This window comes from Eptesicus fuscus, chromosome 3, assembly GCF_027574615.1.
Source record: "Eptesicus fuscus isolate TK198812 chromosome 3, DD_ASM_mEF_20220401, whole genome shotgun sequence".
Classification (NCBI taxonomy): Eukaryota; Metazoa; Chordata; class Mammalia; order Chiroptera; family Vespertilionidae; genus Eptesicus; species Eptesicus fuscus.
In genome coordinates this window covers 20,975,735-21,003,374 of record NC_072475.1, presented here as the reverse complement: position 1 = coordinate 21,003,374, position 27,640 = coordinate 20,975,735, and the positions used below count along the sequence as shown (strand labels likewise).

At 42.0% G+C, this 27,640-nt stretch overlaps 1 protein-coding gene across 3 annotated transcripts in view; it reads right to left on the bottom strand.

Annotated features, from left to right (window-relative positions):
• The window catches only part of KCNAB1 (potassium voltage-gated channel subfamily A regulatory beta subunit 1), a 307,111-nt gene that overhangs the window by 197,747 nt on the left and 81,724 nt on the right, over positions 1 to 27,640 (bottom strand). For 2 of the 3 annotated variants that reach the window (XM_008142222.3, XM_054713663.1), the window contains exon 1: positions 15,374 to 15,591. The exons of the other annotated variant lie outside the window; for it this stretch is intronic. In XM_008142222.3, coding sequence (XP_008140444.1) covers positions 15,374 to 15,591 — 218 coding nt within the window. Of the gene's footprint in view, positions 1 to 15,373; positions 15,592 to 27,640 lie in introns of those variants that run through there. 3 annotated transcript variants of the gene reach the window in all.

Genomic DNA, 27,640 nt, shown 5'->3' with positions numbered 1-27,640 from the left:
GGCTCCCTCCATGCTGCTGGCATTGGGCCAAGGTCTGAGGGTCCAGGGTTTTAGAAAATCCCTCCCATCACCAGTCATCTGTCCACTTGGCCTTTGTCCCAGACCACATGGTCCTCAGCTCTGCTTCTTTGAAGACACTCAGGGAGCTTCATAGATCTTGGGAGGGTTTGGACACCCCAGGCTGGGGACCCAGTCTCCCCAGTAGCACAGGGCCATTGCCTCTGAGATTCTATTATGTTCTTCAGGTGCTGCCAGAGAGCAAGGCTCATGGGATCTTCTAAGAAGAATCTCAATAGAATCTGGAAAGTGCCTCTTCTCCCAAACCTGACCCTCTTCAATGGATTTAGAATTTTGGAAACGCAAAAACACATTTTCTGCAAATAAGAAAGCATCAGCTACTTGTTTGAATGAAAAAAGCAAACAAACAAACAAAAAACCTGGAGAGATGGAGTGAGAGGCCATACATGTCAATATGTATCTTTAACTGGTCCCACCACACCTCGCCCCCAGTACAAACAAATCAGTTTCTGTTCATGGATCTCAGAAGAAAATGTTGTAGTTCAGTGTGGGCTGGAGAGAGTAGGCCTGGACTTGGTGTCTAAAGTGGCCCTGCTGCCTTACCCTTGGGGAATTCAGACCCCCATCTGCTGCAGCCACTGAGAGAAGGCCAGGGTGACTGGAGGTGCCATAGGGAGAAGACTCAGCCAGCTCTATCTGCACATCACATTCTGTTCAAAATCCAAGTCACTGAAGGAGCCTCGGAATTATTATATCATTTTTAATTGACCAATAAGAACATGTGAATATTGTTTATCAGTATAAATAATTTGCCTCCAAAGTATATTTTTCATAATGTATTCTCTTTGTAAGACTAATCTGTTTATTATATATAGTAATATAGGTATCTATATATATAAATATAGTTTTATAAACCACCTTGCTTTTATTGTTGTTGTTTTTTGTAAATGGTAACTTGGGAATCACCATCTCATGCAGACCCTCATTCTTAGCAGAAAACCAACAAAAACAAGGACCCGAGCAGTCCCCGCCCCCCATCATTGCCCCCAGACCCTGCACACAGTGTGTGGCCAGCATATGGTTTCCAAGAATGTGTGTGTGCTTTACAGTCTGAATGAGACAAATGTCACAAGCATCCTGATCTCTGTCTTTACCCTGTTGTTTGAGTTTCCCCTTTTTTCTGTAATCCATTCGACTTTGGGAACCTCCTCACATTCTTTTCTGGTACAAAGCTGGGGGTAAGTAGATACAACAGAAACCATGGGAGACAGCAAAGATAGGTCAGGCTCTTCAGCAGCCAAGGTCAAAAGCAGACAGGATTCCTGCTTCCAAAGGAAAGAGGACCCATCATGAATGTGAACCAGACAAGTCTGGTAGAGAATGAAGCCTGCACTGAAGCTGTGAGAGTTATAGTGTAAAAAATTTTTGTGGTAGCCTTTGAAAGTATGAAAAACAGACCTTCATGGACCCATTCATCCATCCAACAAACCTTTACTGATTACCTACAACATGCCAGACTTGTGCTAGGACTAGGGATGATTAAAATATGAATATTCTAAACAAACAAACAAACAGTTTACAAAAAGACTTATTTCTTCTTTTTTTTTAAAAAAAATATTTTTTACTGATTTCAGAGAGGGAGAGGGAGAGAAACTTCCATGATGAGAGAATCATGGATCGGCTGCCTCCTGCAAAAAGACTTATTTCAATGACCATACCATATGCTCACAGAGCCTCATTTATTCTTGCCCTTGGTATTGACGCTAATGACAAGTATAATAGATAACAACTGGTACTTGACATAAATTATCTCATGCAATCTTCCAAGTCACCCCATAAAGGATTGATTACTAGGTCCATCCTACAGATACTGGGGCACAGAGATATTTGCCAGTGAAGATAAAGTGGGGTAAACAAACACTATAGTTCCCTTGGCTACTATGCCATGCTCCCACAGAGCCATTCACCACTATCACTCCATGTTTTGTGTTTGTACCTTAAACACACACACACACACACACACACACACACACACACACAACCTTACATAATATGTATGACAAATACTTGTCCAAAATATTCACCTTCAAAATATGTTAGCTCCTTAAGCTACATATTAATTTACCTATCAACCCCATGAAGATGCACTAACCTCCCCCCACAATACAGATTTCTAGTAGCTTAAACTACCAAAAATAAACATATGATTCCTTAACATTACATCAGCCTGTGGATTCTGGGATCAGCTCTGAGCTCCTGAACGCACATTATGCTGCTCTGGTCCTATCTCTACCCTGATTTTCTGGGCACTGAGCACCTGGACCATTCCACTGCCTCACTCCAACAGGAGAAAATAGCACCTTGCCCAAAAATGTCATTTGCCAAAGTTAGATTTGTTTTCACCCTGATTCACTATTGGCATAAACAATATGCTGATCACTATAAGAAAAACCAAGCTAGAAGCTGTCAGAATTTAAAATCGAAACCAAAAGTTTGATATTTTAGATTGTACAATATGCCATTAGGTTCTGTTTTGTGTCTCATTTGCTGTAGCTGAAAATGGGCATTAACACTACTTGCTACCTCCTTACAGAGTTTTTCTCAAGGATAAAAATAATATTAAGCTCTTTTAATCCCTTGCTTTAAATGTTTACATAGGCAATCAACATAAAGTATGCTTTTTAGTGGCACAGTATGTTATTCACACATGCTGATAATTAGCATTTGTCTCGTCAAAAAACACTGTCCCCAAGGTATCTCCATCTCAGGAATAATCAACAAGAAAAATTATACACTAACATTTTATGAATGTTTCCATTCCTAAAATGAATCACTGCTAAAGTAAGGTCAAATATTTTGACCAAGGCTATTGTCACGTGACAGCACTGCCTTCCTGCTAAGAAGTGAAATTGAAGTTCACATATTTGCTTCATTAGTGGCTACCAACAACCTGTAATCAGGCAGAGTTCATTAGCAGAATAAACATACCGACTTCAATTTGCTCATTTTTCTGTTCTGCTGTCAACATTAACCAGTGTTGTCCTTGCTGGATTTGCAGTAGGCCTAAGGAAACCGTCTTCTCTGAGTTAGAATGCAGACCCGGTTGGTAATACTTCGGTGGGCAGCAAGGGTAGGTCCGGCTCTTCCACCTCCTGCCCTACATGAGAGGCTTAGTGCTTCCTGTTGGCTCTAAATTCACTGCCCTGTCCATACAAAGATGACACTGAGCTGAAAATGCATGTGGAGCTGCCTGGCCCTGTGCAGGATTCTACCCCAGCACCTGCCCATTTCTGCTTTACAATGACTTCCCGCACCATTGCATCCCAGCCCATGCATTGCACCCAACTTCATCGTTGAGGGCGGTAGCACAGTCCACAGTCAGCAGGGTCCCCAGGGCATCATTTCCTCGGTTCCTTCAAGCACTGCCTTCCTTACAGCCTCCAGGAAACAGTATCTGGCCACAAGAAAATGAATTATAGGCCAAGGTTGAGTTTTAACTCTCAACTCCTCTGATTTATGAATCTCCAGTGAGTCTCTTTTCTAACTTACTTTGATCCACTATTTTGCCCCAAATTTGATGCAATCTGGTACTTATTGCTTGCATGCCAAGCGAGGGTGTAGATTTAAACGATTTGGCATCAAGAACATGTAATCTTCAAAGCCCACTAGTCTAAGCGGTGGTTGAGGAGCTGTGGGTCTTTGGAAGGAGATGGAAAAACTGAGCAACAACCAGCTTCCTCTATTGGTAGGTGAGACCAAGCTCCACAGAGGAAAACTGCATGAGATTTAAAACATCTGAAAATCTGTGTCAGGATATGTACAGATTTTATGACTAAGAATAAAACCTTTTGTGATTAAAATAAAATGATGAGCCAACCTAATGGCTTCAAGTGAATAATATTTAATAAAGAGTTCAGAAAAAACTTTTTACATCCTTGCAAAAAACACCTTATTTCCTCCCCCACAATACTGCCATGACAACTGCTATGAGGCAGGGACAGTAGGAAGTAGGCAGAAAGGTAGAATTCTGTTATGAGATGTGCACAGAGCCTCACAGATGCATCCCATCAGGATGAAAAGTGTGCTGCCGCTGCGGCTCCCACCATCCCAGGTGCTGGGAAGGTGGGTGAGTCCATATCTCACTGGTCATCGCTCTGAGGTGGGAGGTGGGTATGACTTGTTGAACCACCAGAATTTTAATTACAGCTGATCTTTATGGTTACTTACTGATTTTTCTACTCATGTCAAATCTTCTCATTTGTTCTTTGGTCTTGAAAGGAAAACAGGAAAAGGAAAAAGGGGTAATTCTAGTAGGTGCTGCATTGAGGAGAGCTAAGGAGCCGAGCAGATTCAGGCGATACGTAGCCGCCGTTGTAGTAGTTGCCAAGGCCAAGATAAAACTGTTTAAACTTTTCACACTGGAGCTACACACTGGAAAGGGGAATTCTTATTCTGATTCAAAACCTAGGCTGCAGCCTGACACACTGAAGTCCCAGTGCCCTGCTTTTTCAAGGACCTCATTATTCCTTTAGCTGTCTCACCTCACCTGAGTAAGTCTTGGATGCTACAGAAAGTGATGAGGATGTAATGTCTGATACTTTGGGGGTTCCTTTCACTCTCTCCTCTCATTTGTCACATATTTGCTGGATATGTTGGGTAGCCTGTATAATAGCCCCTGAAAGTTGTTCATGTCCTAATTCGTGGAACTTGTGAAGAATATTACCTTACATAGTAAATGGGACATTGCAGGGGTGATTAAGTTAAAGGTTTCAAGATGGAGAGGTCATCCTGGATTACCCATTGGGCCCAGGGCTATCACAGCAGGCCTTGTCAAGGGAAGACCAGGGGATCAAACCGAGAAAAAAAGGTGAAAACAAAATCAGAAGTTGAAGAGATGCGCTTTGAAAGTGGAGGAAGGAGCCAGGAGCTAAGGAATGTAAGTGGCCTCTGGAACTGGGAAAAGGGAGGGAAATTAATTCCTATCCTGCAGCCTTCAGGGGGAACACGGCCCTGCCAATACATTGATTTTAGGCTTCAGACTCGGGAACTGTAAGAGAATAAATTCGTGTTGTTTTTAAGTCACTAATTTCATGGCAGTTTGTTGCAAGATAAGAAACTAAGGGTTCTTGCTGGACCCCTTTTAAATCACCTCTTGTTTTGAAATAGGACCACAGAAGGTCCTGCTGAAGCCCACAGGAAACATCTGGTGGAGGCTGGAGTCCCAGGCAAGTGTGCGCTGGTTTTTGTGGTTAGGAATAATCCTGTGCTTTTCTGGACTGAGAGACCCAGGCCTCCTGATTTGCAGAATTGTTCATGTCCTAATTCATGAAACTTGCTATTCTGTATTGAAAAGTTTAGACCTTTTGGAGAAATTATATTTGAGTGAAATCGAAACCTTAACCTTCTTCCTTGGAAACAAAAGATAAGCCATTATTGAGTGGGAAGTGAGACCATGAATTCTCCAACACCCACTTTCTGTTTGAGTCCCTTTACACTTCATTTATTTTCTCCTCATTAAAACTAATCCTATATGCTTTCCATCAAGATGAACACCCTCTGGAATTGGACTAAGACTTCTGGATTTTCAGCCTTTTCAGTAAATACAAGGTGATACAGAAGCGCTGGTGCATGAAGAGGTAGGAAACGGAGTAATGGCGAGTCAAAAGGTTTATGTTCATCAAATGCCTCAGGAGAATGCATTGCTGGTTCTTGAGTTGAGAGAGAGAAGGCACATGCATTAAAGTCAGATTATTTACATGATTGATTTTTATAATAAGCTTGCTGCTCTGGTCTCAGGCCAAAGACACTACCAACAAAACCCAGTGGCATAAAAACCAACTTTAAAGTGGAAACTAATTTCAAAGAAATGGGAAAGAGGGTATTTTATTAGCATATGTTCTTCAGGGAAAAGCTTGCTTTTCTTACATAAGAGCTCTTTTAAACCAAATGGTCCTTCCAGTACATACTAGTACAAACTCATCATGAAGAACACTGCAACGGAGTCCCTTCTGGGATACTCTCCTGGAAGGTGGTAATTACAAATGCAAAAAACTTCTCTTGTTAATAAGACTAGCCATGCACACTTGCCTTTACATTTAAACCTGTTAGATTGAAAAACACTTCTCCATAAGAGTCCATAAAAAGTCCAATTAACTGTACTATACCTTGTTAGTTTTTATGTGGATACTCAACCAGCATTGAAACTTACAGATTAAAGTTGACCTTTTCATGCTTCTTCAACTCAAGAGACATCAGTTGTCACCACTATAATATTTAGAGCTGACGATCCTACAAGAATTACTATGTATCAGCACAGTCATCCTTTACGATTCTAGTAAATAGGTTAGAATTTTTAAAAAAATGTTTCACAGCAAATTTCTCAAAGATTGACTCAAAATATTAAAAAGGATTTTTCTCCAAATACAGTAAGCGTGACCATGAAATGCAAACAAGGAGACAGAGTTGGCTTCTATTATTAGGCAATCCTGCTGTTCTGTACAAAAAGTCTAGACTTTTACTTCGAACTATATCGAAGCCCTCTGGAGGGCTTCAAGGAGATGTAGTCATGCTGTAGAGGGTTTAAATGCCAGCCATAATTACAATTGGGAATCAGAAAACGAAAACTAGGAGGAAAGGATGAGAACCATCCTGGAATTAGGAGGCTGAGTCGTGGTGATGGTTTTCAAGTACCAGAAGCCTTACGAGGCAGGAAATTATAGCTAGCTCATTTTCTATTTCAATCAAGGACAGACCAAGAAGCTTCCCATACAGCTCGGAACGAGCTGAGTCAATTGCAAGAAGGACTTTGACCTCGTGAAATGCTTTTTTTTTTTTTTTTCACTCTTGGATGGTTCAGCAGCAGAACAGTCGGGCCAGGTGAGCGGGTGCTGGAATCAGAATGGGAAGGAGTCCCCTCCCTGGTGTCCCCGGGGTGGGGGGTCCTCCACATGCCACTGAGTTCCCCCCTTGCCCCACTGCTGTGTCCTTGCTTTCTTGCCCCTCAATCTTCTATTTCCACTTTCTAAACTGTTAGGATCCAGACAACAGACGAGACATCTAAACACCCTCACCTTATTGCTTCCTCTGAGCATTTCAGAGCTTAATGAATGATTCCGATTCTTAGAAAGAAGAGCCAAATTTTTTCATGACTGCTGTGAAAGGAGATTACACAATATTTCTTCAGGGGCCTTTACAAGTACTTGCTGCACAGTGTAAATTGGAAAAACTGTGCAGATTTCTCATGAGGGCTGGACCAGATGGCCCGTGCGAGCGCTCTCAGAGACCTCCCTCGCTGTCGATTCTAAGGGAAACAGAAAAATCACTGCTGGGCTTCTGTTTTGGTTTCCAATCTGAGTAACTGAAAATCAACCTGCAAGGAGGATTTTTAAATGTACTTTGATTCTGAGTCTCAGGAGCAAGGTTTCCAAGTAATCTCTGAAAGCATGAAGGAGAGTAAAACATGCTCGGTGCTGAATGCCCAAATGAGCATTTCTGATCCAGGATTGACGTGTTGCACTCTCCGATCACTGTGCCCATGGTTTCATAGATCTCTTTCTGAGAAACCAGTTTTTTTTGTTGTTTTTTTTAAATTACTTTATTGATTAAGGTATCACATATTTGTCATCAACCCCCTCCTTACCAATTGTGATGCTAAGCACACCATCATCTGGAAATTAATTTACGGCCAGCTTCAGAACGTGTACAAGTAAAAAGCTATCGGGGGGATACTTCGGGGTCCTCACAGCTCTGCAGGAGGTGAAGAAAACTGGTCTGGCTCTCTCAGTGCACAGCATGGCTTTGCTGCTTCTAGAGATAAAAGCTAAATTGCAAACTGTGCATATGTATCGGATGGGAATTGTCCCTTCTAGAAGCATTAACACACAGTGCTTCTTTCCTGTGTTAAAAAATAAGGCATAACCAAGAAGTTGCAATGTAGAAACTAAAGGAGTACAGCGAATCCTGCTCATGATATCAGGAGAACTGAGTTTGGCATTGACCCTCCCATCTGCTCCCTGAGTAGCTCTGGCCAAGGAACTGGCCATTCTCTGTAAACCAAGGTGACTGAACTGGAGTTCCCTCCCTGTGGACACCACTGCTAACTCATTCATTACTAGTGATTGCACAGAATTAGTCAATCATTCTCAATACTGAAATGGAAATTTTGAAGACTTTTGCCTTAAATTCCTCAGTCTCTATCACTCTATTTCCTAATACTGAAAAGAGTGGAAAACTGGTGACAGTGATGTTTATTAAGCACACATGATTAATTTGCAACATCAAACCATTTTTTTTATGTCTATAACTATCGTAATGACTGTGAAATTCTTGTAGGAAAAGTATGAATTGATGCTTGTGAATTCAATTCTTCTCACAAAGGGGTTTCTCTCCTAAAAGGAGTTTTGAGTAATACTCAAGGAAACCAAGAGTCATATATTTTAATCAGATTTGCTGGTCTCAAACCTCATACTATTCATGAATTAATATACTAATAATAGATAACGAATTTGATAAAATGAATTTGAAAAATCAGTCAAATTTATTCATCTGATTTTCCTTTTGAATCTAATGCTATTTTCTTCTCCTCGCAGAACATTTCTCAAATTACCTTAAGTTGAAATGTTTGCAGAAAATTTTTAAGAAGGACACCCATTAAAATGAGGGCACTTCTAAAGGGGGTTATTAGGTAGATTTGGGATCAAGGACTCTATCTGAAACAACCCAATTAAAGATTGCAGCTAGAAGAGGCACTGCTTCTGTAAACACTGGATGGATGCCTTCCCTTGCACATGTATACACACACACACACACGCACACATGCAGCCATGGAACTGGAACTGCTTTTGCCTGACAACTTCCAGGAGGCTCCCTCCCTCCTACCATTTTCTCACCATCCCATGGATGCCAGACTTCTGACTGGTGCTTTGCAGAGGTGGAATAAACTCCACGAGATTGAGTCAGCAACTAATTTTCAGGAAGGTTCCTCCCCATTCTCAGCATTTTGCTTTGAGGAAGAGAGGAAAGCCCACACCCATGATGGGAGTCAGTAGGAATGACAACTGTACTCTTTACCAAAAAAGAGAAAAAAAATGGCATTTTAAGTAACCAAGCTGCTCTCTTCTCTGGACTAAAATCAAATATTTCTATTTGAAACACAGCCACAGAGCTGGCTCTTCTCTTCTTCCACTTCAGCCCACCTATATCCTCCCACTTTTCCCTATACGGAGGCTCGCATGCACACACACACACACACACACACACACACACACACGGTGCCTTTTACGTAATGGGCTGGCAAGACTGATCTCACTTCAATTGCTTTGATTCAAAGTCTGCCCACCATTCGTGGGAGGTAAAGAACAGTGGATGAGACGTGTGCTTTAATAAAGAGGCAGGGGAAGGAATGGCATGGGAAAGGCACCTGTTCTGTGTCTTTTCTAGGTGGTCTTGATTCTATATAGAAATATAGGGAGTGCTACAGAATTCAACATAAATTCTCTTATTTCAAATGTGAAATATGGAGTAGGAGGTGAGACCATGAATTTCCTTTTGGGAGCAACTGCCAGTTTAAGCCTCTCTTAACAGAATTGTATAACCAGACACCCTGATCAAAAATCGATAAGAGGTTCCACCATTGCTGATCTTTACCTTCTGTCTAAATTGCTTACCCTGATCTCCAAGGCACCATCATCTAATCCCTCTTTCACTCTACAATATGCTCTATCACCACTTGCCTGCACAAACGCTCTACCCTATTCCATGACTTCTCACCGCTCCATGCCGTCTTTGGGACATGCTGTTTCCCCTGATGAAATCTGTTGTCCTCCTCCTCTCTGTTCATCTTGGTATTTCTCCTTCCTCAATACCAAGCTCCATTATTCACCTTTTACTCTCCCTGACTCCAGTAGCCCTGGTGAATGAGGTCTCCTCAAACTACAGCAAGATTTATTCTTTGTATCACTTAACATCAGCAGCCCTTTGTGTAGAAAACTAGTCAGGCTAAACTATAAATATTCCAGAAAGGACTCTGATTCTCTGTATCTTCAGCACTTAGCAGAGTGTCCCACATGTGTAGTCATTTTCCAAGTAGCTACTATGTGCTAGGTGCCAGGTTACAGAGGTGAATAAAATCCAGACCTCATGCTGCTCACGGACTAATGGGGAAGACACAGATGCAGATATATGATACCAGCACCATGCAATCCATCACTTCAATAACAGAAGTAAGAACCAAATGCAGTGAAGGCAGTAAAGAGTAATGCTATATGGGAGGGAGCCAAGGGTTTCACATAGAAGATTATGCTAGAGTTGGGTCTTGAAGGATGCATGGGAGTTTGCCTGACTTGTCAATAGGGGTAGGAGCATTCCAGGACAGAAGGACTAGTGTGAAAAATTATACAGACACATAAACACACACACACAAGAAGGTTCAGGGTACCGTGAGCAGTCTTTACCTCAAGCATGAAGTTGGAGGTAAAATGAGAAAACAAAGAATAGCAACTGGAAAGCATGATGGAAATCAGACCATGAAGGACCTCAGGTGCCTGTTAAGTAGTTTGAAGTTATCTTCTGAGCTACTAAATGACATGGAAAGAATTTGGAAATAATGTTATAATCTCATGGTTTCTAATGCATCCTCAAAGTAACAATGACACCAACCTGATTGTCCCTCAGTGGATGAATTTTTAAAAAACACTGTGGAACATCCACACCATAGAAGACCACTTAGCAATGAAAAGACATGAATTATTGATACACAGAACAATTTGGATGGGTCTCAAAAGTGTTATGCTAAGTGGGGAAAAAAGCTAATTCCAAAATATTAAAAAACTGTATGATTCCATTTATATAATGTTTTTGAAACAACAAAATTATAGAGATGGATCACGAATTAGTGGTTGCCAAGGATTAGGGACTGGGGAGGAGTACATGGCTATGGCTATAAAGGGGTAGTTTGAAGGAGCCTTGTGATAATGGAACAATTCTGCTTCTTCATGGTGGTCGTAGTTACACAACTTCCACAGGTGATGAAACTGTAGACATATAAACACACTCACACATGAGTATATATGTAACTGGTATAATCTGAACAAATTCTGTGGACTGTACTAATGTCAACTTACTAGTTTTGATGTTGTACTGTAGTTACATAAGATATGACCCCTAGAAAAAACTGGATTAAAGGTACAAGGAAATTGTGCGTGTGTGTGTGTGTGTGCGTGTGTGTGTGTGTGAGAGAGAGAGAGAGAATTCCTATGAATCTATAATTATTTTAAAAACTTTTAAATGACTAAAGTGGTCATGTGATTGACCTAAAAAACTGGTAACAGAAGTTTTTTAGTGGAATTTAGATTATTGCTCAGGCAATACTTCTTCTGGTAAAGAATCCTCTTAAGAATTTTAACATGTCTTATGTAACTATACAGCACAAGACTATATTGACGTGAATGCATGTGTTACAGAGAAAATTTTTCTCAATGAAAATGCATCCATCAATATTCAAATTGCTCTAGAGCTAAAGTAACAATGATAGAAATGATAGAATTGGAGCTAGCTCATCAGTACAAATGTGCTCAATTCTGAATGACAAAAGCACTGAGACGATGTCAAATCTAGTAGCTGAATCATTCTAAAATCTTACAGAAATGATACCAACAACCAAACAAGCAAAAATAATCAAACCAATCTGGCTTAACTTCGGTTCTGAGTGATTTGGCTTTCTTAGGATGAAAGGCTCATGTGTGTGTCTACATCTATCACATATGGTTGCAGATTGTACATCAAACTCTAGCATGGTCTAATGAAGTCTGAGATTAAAAACACACAAAATTAACATAAAGAAATGCTCATGCATTAACAAAGCACAAGTGTAAACACTCTAAGTAATGTAATAAATAGTTCTGTTATTTGCATATAGGATAGTCCCCAGGATAAACATTATGTGGAATCTTGTTCTTTGGGCTGACAGTACTATTTGAGTAGCAAATTGTTCTCATGGATTATTTTTCCATCCTTATCCTTGAAACAATAGCTAATTTTATGCAAGATTCTTGCACAAGGGTAGTGTGGGGTCTAATAGTGGCTTTGAGCATTTTATTCCTTCAGAATTCAGATGCTTCACACAAGTGTATATTATTTCTAAAATCCAAGTTCATGAGTTCTTGATTAATGAGTGGTAATCACAGACAATGATATGAGTTGGGCTTTAAAAATCCTAATGCATTATATGAGCAGAAGGCATTCTATTTCTTTATCAGGGTTATAGATAAGTCCTCAATGGCCAGGCAGCACCTTACAGCATGATGGGAACCTAAAAGAAGTCCCTGGGGTGGCAAAAACAGGTGGCAGATATGGACACAATTACCTGTGCCCCAAGATGGAGTCATAGTCCTGAAACTAAAGCAGAGCTGATAGCCTCAAAATGGATAAACTAAGTTGGCCCAGGCATGACTATCACCCTCCAAAACATATCCTTCATGGGAATGTCTTACAATAGATTATTATTGTTCGTTTGTTTTCCCAATGAATGTAAGCCCCAAACCTTGCCTGGTTTCTATTCCTTTGTGCATCCAGTTCCAGTAAGGTTCCTGGTGAAGAATAGGTGCGCATTAAATATTTGTTGACTAAATGAATATCTCTTTACTCTATAACACTGCTTTTTGATAATTTTTGAGTGGTAGGCATTTTTTAACTTCTGATGAAAGCTAAGAACGTTCTCCTCAAAAAATACACAAAAAGATAATAGTTTTTATCTTCTAGGGTTTGTGGATCCAGATTAAACTATGCCTAATGCAATAATTTTCAAGGATAAAAATATTATTATTGTTATTTAATCCTCACCCAAGGATATGTTTAGAGAGAGAGAAAGAAAGAGAAGGAGAAACATTGATCAGTTTCCTTCATGTGTGCCCCAAAAGAGAATCAATCGAACTTGCATCCTGGGTATGTGCCCTGATCAGGAATCGAACCTTAGACCTTTTGGTGTACGGGATGACACTCCAACCAATTGAGTCACCTGGCCAGGGCAAGGATAAAAGTATTATTATAAACACAATTAGACACTGACTTTCCATTCTAGTTCCTTCAGACATTTTCCTGATCACTTACGTAAGCCAATTCCCTCCCCAAATCTATGGCATTATATTTTATGTTTTGCTATTTGTTATCATCAATCAATAGTCCACACATGGATATTATATTTTAGTGACATCAATGTCAAAGTAAAAAGTTAACTGGGCTAACAAAACGATTCCTTTCATTGTTTTTAAAGTGTACAGTTAGCCTCTTTCTCCTCGCACCTCTGTCTCTCCAACACTAAGAAAATCTTAGTGTACATTTGGCACAATCTCATGATTCTTTCCCTAAGGTCACTCTGAGTAGAATTTGAAAAAGAGAGGGGTTAAGTCATACTCACACACAAAACCACCTGCCTGTCATAGATAGGAAGGTTCAGAATAAGAGGGGGCGTGGAGACCAGGTATCTTATTCAGTCACCATAAACAACAAATAGCATATTGAATTCAGAGTATACTGAAGACCACAGGTGGCTACCTTTGTGTCAGAAAAGAGCAGGTTTTAGTTACCAGTAATGAGAGATGCCCACGTGAATCTTACTTGCACACCTTCTGGTAAAGAGAGGCAATTATCATCCCATCTGAGCTGAGCAACTAGTACCAGAAAACCCTTAATAGAAATCTCCTGTGTCTGAAAGCCATCATAAGACCAACCTCTTCCAATACAGTGATCCCCAAGCAACTTGGACATTCTGCCACCAGAAAGGAAGGGTTTTTATTTCTTCTGGTTTACAAAAAGGAAGCTCACAGTGCTGCTGACATGCTGGAGACCACAATTCAAATCACCTCTCTGATCTGCCTTAACCCTGAGTGTCCCGTCCTAGGGGCCCTGCAGAGGGAAGCAGCAAGCAGCCCATCCTCATCTCAGCCGCTGAATCCGGTGCAGAGCAGCGCTGTGTCCTCGTGGCAGGGGTTGGGTGTGTGCCACAGAAGCAGCAATAGAAAGTGCCAGTGCACTCAAGACTGCAGTCTCCGTTAGCAGACCGTCCCTGTGGGCTCCACGCTCCATCATGGAATATCAGGAAAGCAGAGATACACTGCTGACACATAAGGAGCTGCCTGGAGTCAGGCTGCTTGCATTACGCTGAGGTCCGGTTTTAGCCATGGTTTATAGTGCCCTGACCCCTACCCCCACCCACAGCTTGCTTCCTTAATGCCTCAAAAATATAAAAACCAACAGCACCTGAAGTTTTGTTGTTGTTGTTGTTTTGCAATAAGAAGCTTTCCTGTAACTCTGCAAAGAAACTTTTTCAAGGACAAGTTTTATAGAAATTGGTATAAGTGTTTATTTCAAAAATCCCACCTGGGAAACAATCTTGGGTGTGCACTATTTTACTTGCATCACATTCCTTCTATCCTAAAACCTGGTTCCTAAGAAAGAGGGTGGACAGTTAAACGTAAATCATCGACAAAATCATATTTGCATGTGAGGGTAACCAAAGCCTTTGGAACATGCATCAATTAGCTTTCCTCCTCAACGTTTGCAAACATCCTTCGAGATTAGAAACTCAGTAGTTTTAGAGCAATAAAGTCAGGAAAGTTCAGTGCAAATCAGAGGCAGGAGACATATATAATTGAATAATGCAATTTTCTACTTCTCAAATTTAAGTCATTCCCTTTTTAAGAGAGCATCAACTATCACCATGACGATTTTCAACTACGGAAAACTACAGAGGAAGAGTGACCTTAAAATTTTATGAGGAAACCAGTATTACAACAACTGACTTTTTCTCCAGACTTCACAATAGCGTCTACATTTTACTTCAAGCAGTAATTTAGATTTAAATGTCAGTGTTCAATCTAATTTGCAACAAAACTTCCTCAAAAGCTTGTGTAGCATTTGTTACCGGGATCCTTCCAGAGATAAATGAGTACTAGATGGGAAACTATTTTTAATCGTATAATCACAGAAACCACAGTCTGTAGCCTAAACTAGGACAACCACATGCTGCTGAAAAGCTACCCTGATCTCAAAACCAGTTCCCAGCAGCTGTGTTATTCTCTGAAGACTAGGTTGCATACAGCTCCTAAGGTGTACCTAACACTTCAGAATATACAAAATGGGCTGCATTTTTTAAAAAAATCCTATGCGCACACACACCACAATTTGGGTTTTCTACCCTCCTACGGAGCTATATCAGGGACACCTGAGAGTTCTAAATTAGGTGACCCACCAATAAGGAAGTCACTTTGCAAACCTGATGAACTGTCTCCACTGCACCTGTACAGACCACGGCACCCCCCCCACCCCCCCCCCCCGGGAAGAGGAAAGCTCACATCCATACCTATATTTCATGCCAGTCTGCTTGGCGGTGGACTCTTTGAGAGAAATGTGATGCTGAGGGGTGAAGGTCCCCAGGCTGCGCGCGATGATAGCGACCGTGCGGAATTTGGCCCGGGCTGCGTTCACATTGGGGGCGTTGGAGCTCTGCTTGCTCAGAAGTCGGTCCTCACCATTCCGGCTCTTCAGATTGTGCTCTGTGCAGGCTATGGAGACTTGCATCGCTCCCCCGGGCAGCGCACGGTCCCTCTCAGAACCCCCGAACCCAGGCAGTCACGAGAGGTTGAGTAGTTGGGAGGGTTTCTGCTCGTCTTTTAACCCCTCCTTGGCCCCCTTCCTGGGGATGCCGTCTGGGGAGTCCTGGCGGCAGACTTGGGAGCCGGGAGCGGCGGGAGCGGCTGCAGTGCAGGACGGAGCCCGGAGCCCACAGAAGTAAACAGCCAGCCCCGAAGTTGTCACAGCTGGAGCGCGGATCGAGCTCTGGGATCCTCCCGGGGAGGAATCTCCGCTGCTTAAACGGCCAAATCCATGCAGCCGGGAGGCTTTCGCAGCCGCCTGGAGCTGAGCGTTCCTGCTGCCTGCACGCAGCCCGGCCGGAAGCCCATCCGCCGTGTCCGAATGCGGGCTCGCCTCTGGGCGCTGGGTCAGATCCACGCAGGCATTCCGCAGCGTGCGCTGCCCGCACTCCCTGGACCACAGGCAGGATGCTCGAGCGGCGCGCTGAGCATCCCCGAGCAGCAGCTAATCCTAATCCGATCCCCGGGGGCCGGTGGTCTCCATCCACGCAGACGGTCTGCTCCCTCCCTGTCCCGCTCCGGGATGTCCTGGGGGCTCCTCAAGACCCCTCCCCACTCATGTTCGGGCAAAAGCTTGGGTGGCTGAGCCCACAGGAGCCCTGGTTTGCAGCTGTGCGGAGGAGCAGGCAGTTGGCTCCCTTAAAGAGCTCCTGCCTTTGTGTGCCACGGGAAGGCGAGGATCACTTTCACAGGCTCGTGCGGTAACAGAATCCCGAGGGCTGCTCCTACAAGGGGGGAAGGGGGACTCTGCCCAGATTCAACCCAAATCCTGCTGCCGCACAACAGTTGGAACTGGGGGAAGGCAGAGTGGGGGGGGTGCTTCCGCCAAGATCATGCCAGTGAATTAACACGGGAATACTCTGACCGGCTGGCTGGCTGGCTGGCTTGGGAAAACACAGCTGAAAATCCCTATTAGCCTTGCCAGCATTCATTTCCCCTTTGCATTATTTCTTAAGCAGGTAAGTTTGAAGTTTCCTGAAAAGCCACAGTGCAGACTTTTTGGAGTCAAGACATCGAACTCGCTGCAAAATCTATTCTGGCTCCCAAGGGAGGGCCAACGATGGGGGAGGAGGCAGCAAGCTGGCACCTCCTCCCCCCTCCCCCCTCCCCCCAAGGGGCCTGCACTGGGCAAGCAGCAGGTCCACATGACCACCCAGAAGGGCCCAGGCCTGGTGTCTGGAAGCACGTGCACTACCCCCTGGTCATCTGTGGCCAGCTGAACCAGCACTATCCCCAAATCAGGGGTGAGCAGCGAGAGGTGAGGCAGGAGCATCGCCTGGGGCAGTGTCAGGTGCAGAGCAACTGCTCAATAAATGCGGTTGCATCAAACTAAGCACCAACGGGCCAATAACCGTTTGTCTCTCCATTCAAAGTGCATGGAAGCCAGGCTCCTTGTGTAGATGTATTTACAACAAAATTGTGGCTTCTGCAAAATCGGTTTTCTAAGCATGGTTCCCAACAGACACTGCTGTCACGCAAAAGGGAACAGGGTTCACATCAACAATATTTGTGAGCCCCATCTCTGCACTAGGCGGACAAGAGAAATATGGAGAGAAAAATGAAACACTGCCCTTCTCCCCAAGGAACTGGCAATCTGGGTGGGAAGGACAAAGCATTCCATCTTTTTAAAAATTTAAATTCTTTATTGTTTGAAGTATTACATATTTCCCCCTTTTCCCCCTTGACCTCTCAAAGGGGCTCATTAACGATGTCGGAGGCAGGTTAGTTTTTGAATGAGTTGTGCAGGCACTAAACACCCTGGGGTTTAGCAGGGGAATGGTTATAGGGAGCTGGAGAAAGTCTCATTTCTTGATTTCCCACACGTCTATTGGGAATCTAGCAAGTATCTGACTTTGCTACTGAGGTGCAAAGATGATTTACAGAGGCTGGACCTCAGGGAGTTCATGGATGCCCAGGCAGCCCTCAGAGACGGGTAGGACTTTGCCTGGGGCGTGAATTTGACTAGCAGGGGAGGAGGGAGGCTGTCTCCCAGGGGTTGGCAGCTGTAGGGAGAACACACACTCTGGCAGTGTCTATATGATAAAAAACAGCAAGCCTGACCAGTTCTTCCCAGCCAAATTAAGTTGCAAGAATTGAATTTTCAAGTGGAACCTGTGCCTGCTTTGAATTCTATTTCAGGTATGAATTTTAACATTTTATAACCTGCAGATAAGGTTTAAATCTCATTGTGAAATCTCATTCTTTACACTCCATGCCCTTCCCACTCCTTACTTTGAAAAAAAATGAAACAACTGCCCCATGTCCAGTGGCCGGGAAGTAACCTTAGGATGGGGTGAGGGCTGTAGCAAGGGACAAGTGAACCTAGGAGGCCTGGTTTTTACCCTCAACTCTAAGGAAGGAGTTCTTCAAGCAGTATCTTTGTTCCCTAGAATAAGTAACAGTGGGCAAAGAGGAAGCAGGTCACTAGATCCTTTCTTTTTTCACACTAAGCTGGCTCGTCGGAAATGATCAGTGTGAATCAGGAAAAGAGTCACAGTGAGAAGAGGAAGAAGTGGGAGGAATCAGAAGGAACAGCTCATAAAAAGGGAAAAAATAAAGCATCCTGGGAGGCAAGTTGAGCACAATGATCATCACAGGAGCAGAGGGGTCAGGAGCCCGTGGCTGGGGGACAGGAGGTGCTACCAATTCTGCAGGGAGGAGGGGAATGTCGAGGGTACGGAAGATCTGACACTGTTCACCGAAGTGGCTTTCAGGTTTGCCAAGAATTAGCAGAGCAAGGGCTGGACACATAACCAAAAGCAGAACAGGGAACAGGTTATCAGAATAAAAACATGCATGGCGCAGCCCTACTGAGTCATCTCTTTATCTCCCACAGGACCTAGCGGAGTGCCTAGTGCACAGCAGGCCCTCACTCAATAAATAATTGAGAAAGGGAGATAAGGGGAAAAAAGAAAGGAAGGAAGGAGGGAAGAGTGTGGGAATATGCCAAATTCTTGGATAAATGTGATTCCTTAAAAAAAAAAGAAAAGCCTGCCCTTTCTAGTTTCACACAGCCTGAACACTTAAAAGGAGTAACTGTCCCACATTCACGTCCGCGCCTCTTGTGTACAGACAAGTGTTCCAGCCTCTAGGATGTGTCTCAAAGAGAGTCCAGTAATGGAGGCCCGAGGAATGCTCGCAGCGCATGCCCCTTTCTTGCTGCCCACAGTGCACCTTTTCAGATCTGACTCCACATGGGCTTTCTGACAGCCAGCCAGCAGCGTGGTGACTTACCCCAGCTGTGCTCACTCTTCCAACATTAATGGAGCAGTAAGTCTCAGGAGCCCGGAAATTAGATATTAGTTGACTGTGAGAATGCTCATCCCTAATGGGTTTGTGCTAACAGGCCACGTGCTAATTAAGCTGGGGAAATTGGATTTGGAATATGTATGCTTTCACTGTCACACAATAGGATTTGGAGGAGTTCTCACTATTATTATTTCAGGTTCAAATTAGCCCCACAAATGATAATTTGTATATATGCATAGATATAGACAGGGACATAGACACAGACATAGATATATAGACAGAAATAGATATATAGCTATGGGTCTTCCCCAATTCATATGTTGAAGTCCTGACTCCCAGTAAGTATCTCAGAATGTGACTGTATTGGAGATTAGATCTTTAAAAAGGTAATTGAGGTAAAATGAGGTCATTAGGGTGGGCCCTAGATCCCACATTACTGGCATCCATATCAGAAGAGGAGATTAGGACAAAGACATATACAGAGGGAGAAAAACGCTGTGGAGAGAGACCTGCAACAGCAGCCAAAGGCCTGGGTTCCCAACCCAGCGATGTCACTTTCTTGTGACCTCGGGTGTCATTATAGTTCTCTCTGCCCCTTCTCTCTCACTTGAAATATGAGGGTGACACATTTTTATTTCTAAGACCCTCTTTTTCTACAGATCCCATGAAGTGCTTCAGAGAGATATGGAGTACAGGATTACATACTAGTAAAGCCTCATTACCACTAACTGCAATTTCATCATGGTCTGAGCTGGTCTCTATTTATTACCTGATATTTGAAATTCTTTGGAAATAATGTCAAAGGGTCATCATTGGGTCATGGAGACAGAGCTGATAAGGAACAGACCACAGCCTACTTAACGAGCACCCAGTCTTCTCCTTCTCATCATGGAGTCTTCATGGTAACCTGGGAGGGCTCTGGGGTGTGGGTTCAGTTGGTGCTGATGTGAATCCCAGCTCTGCTCTCCCCTACCTTCCCATGAGCCACTGAACAGTATTCTCAACCTCCCTGCACCTCAGCATCCTCTGAGGAAAAATGGTGTAAGAACATACCTCTCTGCTGCCTGTGGATTCCTTTAAGATTTTTATGGTTTTTCTGTCTTACGTTTAAGTCCTTTAGCCATTTTGAGTTTATTTTTGTGTATGGTATAAGTTGGTGGTCTAGTTTCATTTTTTTTGCATGTATCTGTCCAATTTTCCCAACACCATTTTTTGAAGAGACTGTCTGACTCCATTGAATGTTCTTGCCTCCTTTGTCAAATATTAATTGAGCATAGTGGTTTGGGTCGATTTTTGGGTTCTCTATTCTATTCCATTGGTCTATATGTCTGTTCTTGTGCCAGTACCAGGCAGTTTTGAGAACAGTGATTTTGCAATACAGCTTGATATCTGGTATTGAGATCCCTCCTACTTTGTTCTTCTTTCTCAGGATTGCTGCAGCTATTCAGGGTCTTTTTTCATTCCAGATGAATTTTTGGAGAGTTCGTTCTAGGTCTGTGAAATATGCCATTGGTATTTTAATGGGGAGTGCATTGAATCTATAGATTGCTTTAGGTAGTATGGACATTTTAATGATGTTGATTCTACCAATCCATGAACACCGTATGTTCTTCCATCTGTTTATGTCTTCCTCTATCTCTTTTTTCAGTGTCCTGTAGTTTTTCGAGGACAGGTCTTTTACCTCCTTAGTTAAGTTTATTCCTAGGTATCTTAATTCTATTTTTTGTGCAATGGTAAATGGGATTGTTTCTTTAATCTCTCTTTTTGTAAGTTCACTAGAGGAATCCACAGGCAGCAAAATCTCAGTCATATGCCGAAGAAATATCTTCACCAATACAGCTCCTGGGGAAATGGAAACTAAGGAGAAAATAAATAAATGGGGCTACATCAAAATTAAAAGCTTCTGTACAGCAAAAAAACAAAAAAAAAAAAACAAAAAAAAAACACCATCAACAAAACAACAAGAAAGCCCACTGCATGGAAGAACATATTTGCCAATGTTATCTCTGATAAGGGTTTAATCTCCAACATTTACAGGGAACTCATACAACTTAACAAAAGGAAGATAAACAATCCAATCAAAAAATGAGCAATGGACCTAAATAGATACTTTTCTAAAGAGGACATAAAGAAGGCCAAGAGACATATGAAAACATGCTCAAAGTCACTAATCATTTGAGAGATGCAAATCAAAACGACAATGAGGTACCATCTCACACCTGTCATAATGGCTATCATCAACAAATCAACAAACGACAAGTGCTGGCGAGGATGCGGAGAAAAAGAAACCCTTGTGCATTGCTGGTGGGAATGCAGACTGGTGCAGCCACTGTGGAGAACAGTATGGAGTTTCCCAAAAAACTAAAAATGGAACTCCTGTTTGACCCAGTGATCCCACTTCTAGGAATATATCCCAAGAAACTAAAACACCGGTCAGAAAGAATATATGCACCACTATGTTCAGAGCAGCACACTTTACAATAGCTAAGATTTGGAAACAGCCTAAGTGCCCATCAGCAGATGAGTGCATTAAAAAACTGTGGTACCTCTATACAATGGAATACTAAATGGCTGTAAAAAGGAAGAAACTCCTACCATTTGCATCAGCATGGATGGACCTGGAGAGCATTATGCTAAGTGAAATAAGTCAGCCAGGGAAAGATAAATATCACATGATCTCACTCATTTGTGGAATATAATGAACAACATAAACTGATGAACAAAAACAAATCCAGAGACTGAGAAGCATTGATCAGACCGTCAAACCTCAGAGGAAAGGTAGGGGAGGGTGGGGGTATGAGGGTATGAGGGTATGGGGGAGAGATCAACCAAATGACTTGTATGCATGCTTATAAGCATAACCAATGAACACAGACACCAGGGGATTGACGGCCTGAACGGGGGGGTGGGGAGGAAGAGGCAATGGGGAGATAAAGACACATGTAATACCTTAATCAATAAAGATAATTTAAAAATTAAAAAAAAGAACATACCTCTCTGGATAATAGTGGGAATTGCATGAAAATAGTGCTTGGCTCATAGAAGGCACTTAATAACTGTTAAGTATCCAACTCAATTTATTAAATGTGGAGCTATTGGGAACTCTTTAATCTCTCAAACAAGCACACCAGGAGACTTCAGCAATTACTAGTAACAGTAACCCTTACACAGCACTTCCTATAGCCTAGGAACTCTTAAGAACACTTCACATGTATTAACTCATTTACTCTTTATAAAACCCCATGTGGAGGTGCTATGTTATCAACGCCATTCTATAGTTTAGAAAACATGGAACACAGAGAAGTAAATAAGTTGCCCAAGGTGACACAGCCAGGAAGCTGCAAATCTGGGATTTCCCTGGGGGTAGCCTGCCTTCTCAACATTGCACATGCTGCTCCTCACTGCAAGAATTTCCTTGTGAGAAGGGCTTTGAATAGTGTCATTTCATTAATATCATTTAAGAAAAATCATATTCTTATTATGAATGAGGGGGGGAAATTCAATATTAAAAGTCTAAAAATTTCAGAACAATTAAATCATTCATTCTTGGTAGCTTTTTGAGTATGCCTTTTATCAACCTTTTAAATACTTCATAATACTTTATTCCCATTACTCAAGAAAAAAAAATGTTTTCCTATTACCTGGAAAATTTTTGATTGATTCAGTTTCTTACAAGTAAAGTCAAATGCTTTTGGTGAGTCTACTTAGAATTTATGGTTTATTTCCATTGGAAGCCACAGCCAGCCAGGGCCAGGAAACATTCAATTATGCAGCCAGGAAAAATTGGACTCATTCAACACAGAAAAGATCTGCTAATATCCAAAGAATTTTAAACATGAAAGTGTACAGATGGCAAGCCAGTTTGTGTGCCTATTATTTGCTATTAGAAGAGGAATTATGAGGGTGGGAGCTTGCTATTTATTAGAAATTCTTAACATGTCGGTTTGGAGAACAATTGATTATACTCTGACAAATTGAATCAGTCATGAAAATTAGCCTGGGCTTAGATTTGCATGAATATAGGTTTGAAATAACAGAGAAAGTAAAATTGAGAGGAAAAATTGGAAATATCCAAGACTCTACTGAATTAAAGAGACTTCCAAATGTATACTCTTCTGCTTCCCTGGAAGAAAAGTGTCACCAGAGAATCCTTACCTGGATTCTCTGAGATCAAGCCAATACAAGGATTCGCACAGTATCAGCCACATGTTCAAAAACCAAAACATAATTAAAGGATAGTTAAGCTTTTCAATTAACATTGAAAATATATCCACAGCCACTGATAAACACGTCCTTAATTCAAAACTTCTGACAAATCATATGTATCAGCCAGATCTCCAATATTTGTGCATTATTTTATAGATTCAAGGAAAAGTTTCATAATGCTATATTGTGGAAAGTAGGAAATTCACAATTCATTATTTTGTTCAGGCCTCTTCATGGTTGGTAATTTCTCATAAACTTGTCAGGAACCTGGTTATAAAACTGGGAGAAAACAGGGACATGTGGGCTGTGTATTTTTTATAAATTTTATTAGTTCTTCCTAAATTATTAGCCATTAATATAATTTCTGCTGTTGCTTCTAATGGAAAAAGCTGGTCAGAAACATTTGCCATGTCTTCAGACAAAAGATTTTTCTAAATAACTAATATCACAGAGAATTTGTTTTCCAAGGTAATTAGAAATATTATATTTCATCCAACTTAAGATTCCATAAGCCATAAGACATATCAATATTTTGTATACCACCAAAATAAAAAATTATGGCCAATTAATTATGACACAATGTTTTTTTTCTACCTTAAACTTTTTATTTAAAAATTATTGAGTCTTTTTAGACTTAGGTAGACTTTTCAGTCCAAATTTTCACTCTTGTACATATTTAAAAAGGAAAATATAAGGGGAATAAATTGGTTAAAGTATTCCCCAAGTGTGTTCTCATTTAGAAGTTGAAGCTTCTGGATGTTTTACTAAGAGTCATCAATGTCCACACTATCATTCTTTGTGTTGGTAATGCATCTCTGAAAAAAAAAAAAAGCTCTACTGATGTCTCTGGGATGTTTTCCAAGCAGCTGACATCCCCTCTGAAAGTTGTGATGCATGAGCCAGAAGCAACTAGGAATTATGTCACAATTTCAGCAAAGGAAAAATATTTGCTTCAAGGAATTGATGAACTACGATGATTTCTAAGATAGTATATTATAAGCTCTTATTTCATGCCAACTAAAATATTGTGGAAGGAGGGAAGGAAGAAAGGGAGGGAGGGAAGGAAAGAAAGATTTTTGAGCACCCACTGTGTACTGGGCATTGTGTCAAAGTCTTCTACAACATTATATCATTACTGAGGAAAAGGAGGCAGAAAAAATCTGCCTTTGTTAAACATCTAAATTAATTGGGATCTCAACTAAGTAATCTACAGGTGGAGTTTCATAAGCCTTCATCTTCACCCTTGAAAAACTGAGAAATGAATCAGACTCTGGAATTGCTTTCTGCACAAAGTCACCCTTGCCTGGTCAGGTTGAGAAAAATAAAGCAACTGAAGATCTTTCCAAAACTATATTAATGGATTAATATTTACTTATTTGAGTTCAAATTTATTGGTCATCTTAGGGTAAGAGAAGCTGTATTATACATGTCACTTTACCTCATACTATCTAACATATTTTTCTAAAAGATGTATTCTCTCTTTATTCCATTCATTTTCAAAGGAAAGGTGTTATAAAAAGAACATATCTCAGATCCTATGAGATTTCTTCTATTTAATTTCTTTCCTTTGGCACATCACAGGAAGTTAACATAGGAGACCCCTAGACTTTCATCTCCTTTAAAGCAAAACTCACTTGGGAGATAGAAGGATCAAGCTCTCACCTATGCCCTGTCAAGTACTGTATTGTCTAAAGTTTTTTTATAATGCACATGTATTACTCTTAGAAGTAAAATAAAATAAAATACTTTTTAAAGTTATTTTTCTTATTATAAACTTACCACAGATTTATCTAAGAAGAAACAGGATACATGGAAGCAAGACCAAAAAAAAAAAAAAAAAATGTCAAGTATTCACCGATCCAGACTTTCAATGTTTAACATTGTTGTCAATATCTTCTTGGTTTTTAACCACTACACTACGGAAACAACTGATCTTCTTGGTTTTTATATTTTTCATTTTCTGTGCATAATATAGAGGTTGTTGTTGATATTGCTGTTGTTGTCTTATGCAATTGAATATTTTTCAAGGCGTGAATCAGTTGCCACATACTATCATTTTGCACTTGTTCATTTGTCTTTTCATTTTTGCATATTATATATCCTTAACTCAATTATTTGTTTTCACCATTCATTGATCACCACATCAATCTGCACTTTTCATTGTTGAGTTGACAAGTTCTATACCCTAATGTGGCAAAGAGATAGGAAACTCAGCCCCTCCTCAAAGGGTTTTCTTCCTGGCTGGGAACGGCGCAGACCTTCCCTGATAACTAGTTGCCTACTCTAAATGTCAGGACAAGTGGTATAGCTGATACACAATATGGAGAAAGAGGGAGAGCTCACTGAGGGTTGGGGCAGATGGAGAAACTATGGTGGCATCAGAAAAGATCTGAGCATTAGGGACAGAGAAGAACCCAGGCAAGGAAAGAGAACATGGGAAGGAGGAGACACCAGCAAAGGAAGCAGCTTTAGCCGAGGCAGGGAGGTTGAGAGGCCTATTGGGAAATAATGAGCAAAACACTTTAGATGGAACCTTATTTGAAAAAGAGTGTAGCTAACAAATAATGCAAAACAAATGTACATACATCAACTGGAATCTATTGTGTGCAGCCTGGAATAAAAGTCTGTGGACACAAGATGGCTGCCACAAGATGGCCAGTAGGGGAGGGCAGTTGTGGGTGATCAGGCCAGCAGTGGAGGGCAGTTGGGGGGAACCAGGCCTGTAGGGGAGGGCAGTTGTGAGCAATCAGGCCTGCAAGGAAGGGCAGTTAGGGGTGACCGGGCCTGCAGAGGAGGGCAGTTGGGGGCGACCAGGCCTGCAGGGGAGGACAGTTGGGGGCGACCAGGCCAGCAGGGGAGGGCAGTTGGGGGTGACCAGGCCTGCAGGGGAGGACAGTTGGGGGCAACCAGGCCAGCAGGGGAGGGCAGTTGGGGCGACCAGGCCAGCAGGGGAGGGCAGTTGGGGTGACCAGGCCCGCAGGGGAAGGCAGTTAGGGGTAATCAGGCTGGCAGGGGAGCAGTTAAGACTCCCCTCCTGGGCAGTTGTGGGGAGGGGGTTGAAGTAAGAAAGTTCAGCAAGGATTCTGGACTGGACTGGAGGAATGTAAGCGGTATTTTTGGAAGACCCATTTGGAAGCCAATAGGATGGCCTGGAGGTGTAAGAGATTCGATGCAGGAAGAACAGTTGGAAACTGCTAGAATCAGCTGGCCATTAGGTAAAACCTGTTGATGTGGAAGGCTCCCAGTGATCTGAGGGTCTAATGCTGTCACTTTTGACCTCAGACCTCCAGGTTGATTTTCCAGGAAGAACCTTCTATGTCCCCCAATAGCCAATTCTGGGTTTAAGGGGCCTCACTTTATCAGATTATGTCTGCTTGCCTCTATCAGAGGATGACTCAGGTCTTCTTAAGGGGTTTGAGCAGACAGACAAGATGCACAAAGATTATGACTGGGGAACTTTCTTCCTGTCACTGATCTCACTTTGAGTCTCGGGCAAAACCCCTAGATGCAGGAGGCCCTCCCAGGATTTGCTGCTGCAGTGAGCTCACTGAGTCTCTAGGTCCCAAGAGCTTCCTTTGGCTTATACCCCAGTTGTTTCTAGGTTCATTTACAGATCAATTCGCCCATTTATAACTCATTAAGTGACATTTTAAATGGAGGTTTCATTAAACAAAAGCCAGTAGGAAGCAGAGTCATCCCATTTCCCTGCTAGTCAGAATGCATTTTCTGTACAAACCGCTGTTATGTTCCACATCTGGTGGGGGAGGGGGTAGCTAACATCGTTATTTAGGCTCAGTGCTCACTCACTCAACAGCACTGCACAGCATTTATAGGAATATGGCTGTTGATTATAAAAGCTTTCATGTGGGGGAAGAGGAGAGAGAATTTTTGGACACCTAGCATTTTTGGCTTGGGGCTTTACCTTTTAATTGATTAGAAATGAGTTATTTAATGTTACATGTAGGTAGATGAGAAAATATGTTCCTTCCAACAAATGATTGCCTGCTTTTAATTTCCCCGTAATCATTCTTAATTGTTAACTGTCTTCTGAAATTCAAAAGGCAGTCATGTGGAGGAGGGAGGACATTTGGGAGTGTTGCTACAGAGGATAGAAACAGGACCAAGGGGAGCTGGCAGCAGGACCTGCTGGCAATGGGGGCCGTTCTGCACACTGCTGGAGATCTGGTAAGCTTGTTGCTGCTGGAATCCTCAAATTGTGGCCACAGGACCAGATGCAGTACATGACAGAGAAAGAGAGGATTTACTTGTCTGGATGGTAGTTGTGTTCGATGGACTCTTTCAGGTGTTAAGAAACTGAAATGGGTTTGTTCTTTTGCATATCCAACATCTCTTCTCCCTTCTTCTAATAAGAGCATCCTACGTTTATCTCATAAGTGATATTTAAAGTTTCAGACCCCTACTCTCAAGCTCCTGGTATGGGTCACAGTGATTTGACAAAATGTTAGGTCATATGACTCAATTCAATTCAATAATACTAAATCCTGGGGCTTTTATTAGAA